At 42.3% G+C, this 4,561-nt stretch overlaps 1 protein-coding gene across 1 annotated transcript; it reads left to right on the top strand.

Moving 5' to 3' along the window:
* Positions 1-536: 536 nt before the first annotated feature.
* On the top strand, positions 537-3,148 carry hoxc9a (homeobox C9a). The gene is made up of 2 exons (XM_058642354.1): positions 537-1,221; positions 2,268-3,148. Exons 1-2 carry the CDS (start codon positions 678-680, stop codon positions 2,510-2,512), a joined length of 789 nt encoding a protein of 262 aa, XP_058498337.1. The 5' UTR covers positions 537-677; the 3' UTR covers positions 2,513-3,148.
* The last annotated feature ends 1,413 nt before the right edge of the window (positions 3,149-4,561 follow it).

Below are 4,561 nucleotides of genomic sequence, written 5' to 3'. Positions count from 1 at the left end.
AAACTTTAATGTCGTAGTATATTCTGCATCCCTTATTTTGATTCACTCTCGCGCGCGCCTGTCTACATGTGGCTACTGTGAAGGCTTCTATCCCTATGAAGAAATTAACAACATTCCGCAGGAAGTTATAAAGCTTTCACCTTATCAAATGCTCTGCTGCTTTGATAGATATAAAACAAACTCGCCAACGATTCAATAAACACTTTAATGCTGTAATACTACTCCTTATAATAACACGGTGCTGCGGTGGATTTTGCCAGACAGAGATTGATTACACCATCAAATAGTGCCTTCCTCGGTCGTAGACCTAACGTGCACAGGTCTGCTCTGCGACTACAAACACCCTGCACTATCCCTACCACACAAACATGTTTCATTCATTAAAAAAACACATGGGTTGTTGAAGTTACCTTCAATAGGTCCCAGAAAATGCGCAAAACAGTGCATTCTTTAATCCGATTTATGTGCATTGGTATCCCAGGATAAGTGGCGCATTGATCCACTGTACAGTTTTTGTGGGGGTAAATATAATCACGTGTTCACGAGGCAGCCAATGGCAGGCAAGGGAGCGTTGAGAAATAATTACCTGCCTTGATTGTTCTATGGCCAGATAAAAAAGTACACATACACTCCATATAATAATCGGATGCATGTAAAAGAGTCAGGGAAGCTTCGACATGTCGACCACGGGTCCCATAAGTAATTACTATGTGGACTCCTTGATCAACCATGAAAACGAGGATGTCCTTGCTGCTGCTCGCTTCTCGGCGCCCGGTTCGCACCCAGCCGCCCCTCGTCCGACGTCCCTAGTACCGGAGTGTTCAGACTATCCTTCCTGCAGCTTCGCACCCAAGACGCCGGTCTTCTCCACCTCCTGGGCCCCCGTACACTCCCAGTCCTCAGTGGTTTATCATCCATACAGTCACCAACCGCACATAGGCACAGACTCGCGGTACGTGCGGTCATGGCTGGAGCCGATATCAGGCGCCGTGACTTTCCATGGCTACCCGGGGAACAACAGGCACTACGGGCTGAAGCCCGACGCCTTTCAGGAGCACAGAGCCGGAGAGTGCCTCGGCTCCAGCGGACGGAACTACACGGATTATCTGTACTGCTCATCCGCTGACATGAGAGACAAGACGCATCAAAATGTTTCCTCTCCCGAGCCGGAGCTCCTTGTTTCAGGGAAACATAAAGAAGAGAAGCCGGAGCTAGATCCGAGTAAGTTCAAGCTCCTGCAGGTCTTTTTACAGCCGGGTGGGAGTTTTCAGTTGAGGGTTGTGTAAAACTACTTTTGGCCGAGAGGCATTTTAACGTCGCACGTAAAAGTGAAATCATAAGCAAAGTGGAAATTTAAAGCAGATTGATTCCCTGTTTCGTGCTCAGCTCCGGGTCTCCTCTGCTGTACGGAGGAAAGCGTTAGGAACTATAAAAGCCAAACGCTATTAGGCTAATATTGGGGCTATAAAACCAGACGAGGTTGTAAACATGGACTCAAACCTACAGGAACACGTTGAATTTGGAATTATATTGCATGGTATGAGGGAGAAAAAGGGTGTGCTTTTAAAAGTCAACCACAGACACACGACTTCATCAGTAAATGTTTTATTGAGCATTTTAACGACCATATTTTTTGACCTCGTGCCATTTCATGCAGCACACTAGGGCTCAGTATGAGCCGACTCTCAGCCCTGTTTAATTATTTTGTATTTTTTTCCACGTAGGCCTATCTTGGAAATAAAAAGGGATTCCCAGTCCTAACATAATCCCCATGTGAACGGGAATATAATATAATCTTATATATAGAAATGTTCTCTCATGAGTCCAAAACTAATTCTCATGACTCCTGCAGCCAGCTTAAGGAATGTAGGGACACACTCGAGGACTTTCATCAGCACGGACCTGTAACGGCTTGAACTACTGGCCATTTTATGGGCCAATAAAGTGAATAAGCGCATTGAGGATTTTACGACAGAGTGACTCACAAGTTAAAGTGACGAGGAAGCAAATCACTGTAAAAGCCTGCAAAGTCGGACGCTGAGAATTCTTTCGGAAAATGTTTACTATCAGCTTAAACTCAGCTCAGGCTGACACTGTTTTTAATTGAGGCATCTTCTCTCACGCCCACTTAGTAGCTAAAAACTGCAGAGGCACATTTTCTCATGTGGGCAGAGTCATTTGTCATAGTTTCGGTTTTGATTATGTCTTGCCTTTCTGCCCTTTATTATTGTTTTTTTTTTTGTTATTTGTATGGTTTTTATTCGCAGATAACCCTGTGGCAAATTGGATACACGCCCGCTCCACAAGGAAGAAGCGATGTCCTTACACAAAGTACCAGACTCTGGAACTGGAAAAAGAGTTTTTGTTCAATATGTACCTTACAAGAGACCGTCGGTACGAGGTGGCGAGGGTGCTGAATCTGACCGAGAGGCAGGTCAAAATCTGGTTCCAGAACCGGCGAATGAAGATGAAGAAAATGAACAAAGAAAGGAGCGACAGTAAAGAACAATAATGGAGGCTGCAGTCAGAAAACCGCCACAATAACCACTCTAATCAATATGGACAGCACAGATGTACCAAAACACACGATGATTCCCCCTCTCTGCATATTTATCACTGTTGGATTTTGTATTAACCTTAATTACGAGACTGTTCGATGCTGATATTGTTCTTTTTTTCCAGTGCACAAATATGTGTCCAGCGTCAGAGAAAAGAAAAAGAGATAAATAAAAAAATAAATGAGATAATTCTATTCCTTTTTTTTCCACTTTGTAATAACTTTATATATGTATGATTTTTTTTAAATATTTTTTTTCTTGTAAGAGAAAAAATAAAATAAAAAAAGCGCAGTTTGGTTACATTATAACTGTACGAAGAAAGAAAATACTTGAATTCCTTTGACTTTCACGAACACATTTATTTATGACGTGAATGTTTTCACTCATGTTTTATTTCCTTTGTACGTTGTTGGGCAGGTGTTGTATTTTGTACAGAAACCGAGCATCTGCGAACGGACGCGATTGTCTTGTATTTTTGTGATAGTCGTCGCTGTATTTGTGCATCTTTCTCTCTCCCCTTGGACTGTAGTTTACGAGTTTAATTGTAGAGTGTAGCTATAGACCTCTGCAAATATAAACATAATCACTGAGTGCTTGTATTCTGTTTTTATTGTGACTCGATCGTGGACAGAGAGGACCTGACTCCCTCACCCCCTCTGCATGAACAATCTTCTGTGGATTTGAAAATCCGTAGAGGAAGTGAAAGTTCCCACATCACAAACACCAATGTTTCCCAAGTAACCTCTGCAACTGATATGATCTGGCCCGTAAATACAGCTGAGGCCTACACACGAGCTTTGCGCCTACGAGTTATGACGAAGCCGAAAAAACATCCGCACAGTTACATCTGCAAATAGCTGCGTATTAGTTCTAATTTTATTCTCCACAGCTTACATTTACAGTTATATATGCACAGTTGTATATATATATATATATATATGCACACAAAGCAAACGCATGTGGAGAGTATGTGCATTTCCTCACAAACAGTAATAATGACAGCAGATAATCCTTTCTGCTCTTGTGTTTACATTTGTACTAAGAACGAAATGTAAAAGAGCTATACGTTTTGAAAATGTTATTTATCTAATAGGTCCACATGGCATTTTTAAAGTACAAATGTCACATTTCCAAGAACATAAGGCGAATACTTATTTATTTTAGTTGTAAATGATGCTATGGAACGTTTATTGAAATTTGATTTATTTTTTAAATGCATGTGGTCGGCCTATACACGGGCAGAAGCACAGGCATTCAGAAGAAATCTCAGGCTGAAATTGGGCAGCTGACTTTAAGGTGAGAGACAATTTCCCATGTCTCGCGTTTGTTTCCTGGGATAGGCCTAAATTGCCTTTTTGTGGTGGCAAACAATACGGACAGGATGCAGTCATTTCAAAGCCCAATCCAACACATTTCCGCTCGGCTCGGACAAAAATGCCAGTTTTACAGCCCCTGCTGGAACTCTGGCTGTTTGTCTCAAATGCAGACGAACAAAGCAAACTCGACTAACTGGCTAGACGTCTGGGCTAAATTACTTTATGGTTTTAATGGACGGTGGTGGTGGACTCCTTCAAAGGAGAGTCATGCGCACTGTTGAGAGGACGTTTTGCCTGATGGGGGCCTTCTGCAGCCGCTCTGCACTTCATCACATGAGTGCTCGATTAGCCTACAATTATGGGGGAAAAAGTCAATAGTTATTGTTCATAAATATGGGCGCTGCACTGCACTCGTGTATGAGAGCAAGTCTCATCCTTGACATTAAATGATAGAGCACAACAATTTAAATGTTGCTGTAAAAAAGAGAGAGAAAGAGCAGAGACGCACAATGTTTTTCGACGCTCAGATCACGTGATAATAAACAGCTGCTTTATTTGAGGAGAATGGTGAGAAAAACACAAGGTTTTTGGACAAACGTGGAGCTTCCTTTCTGCATCACAGCTGTTTCTGATTGGTGGATTCGCTCATGTTTAGGAGCCGTTTGGACACTAGATGACGCTGTTGCT

The sequence above is a fragment of the Solea solea genome, chromosome 11 (genome assembly GCF_958295425.1).
Source record: "Solea solea chromosome 11, fSolSol10.1, whole genome shotgun sequence".
In the NCBI taxonomy this organism is placed as follows: Eukaryota; Metazoa; Chordata; class Actinopteri; order Pleuronectiformes; family Soleidae; genus Solea; species Solea solea.
Note: the sequence above shows the minus strand (reverse complement) of the source record. Positions and strands in the feature narration are given on the sequence as shown.

What these genes read in the sequence shown, in the direction of transcription:
- hoxc9a (XM_058642354.1), top strand. Translation starts at nt 678, where the DNA reads ATGTCGACCACGGGTCCCATAAGTAATTACTATGTGGACTCCTTGATC. An exon ending in GAAGCCGGAGCTAGATCCGA is followed by an intron (nt 1,222 to 2,267) that starts GTAAGTTCAAGC and finishes TTTTATTCGCAG; the next exon opens with ATAACCCTGTGGCAAATTGG.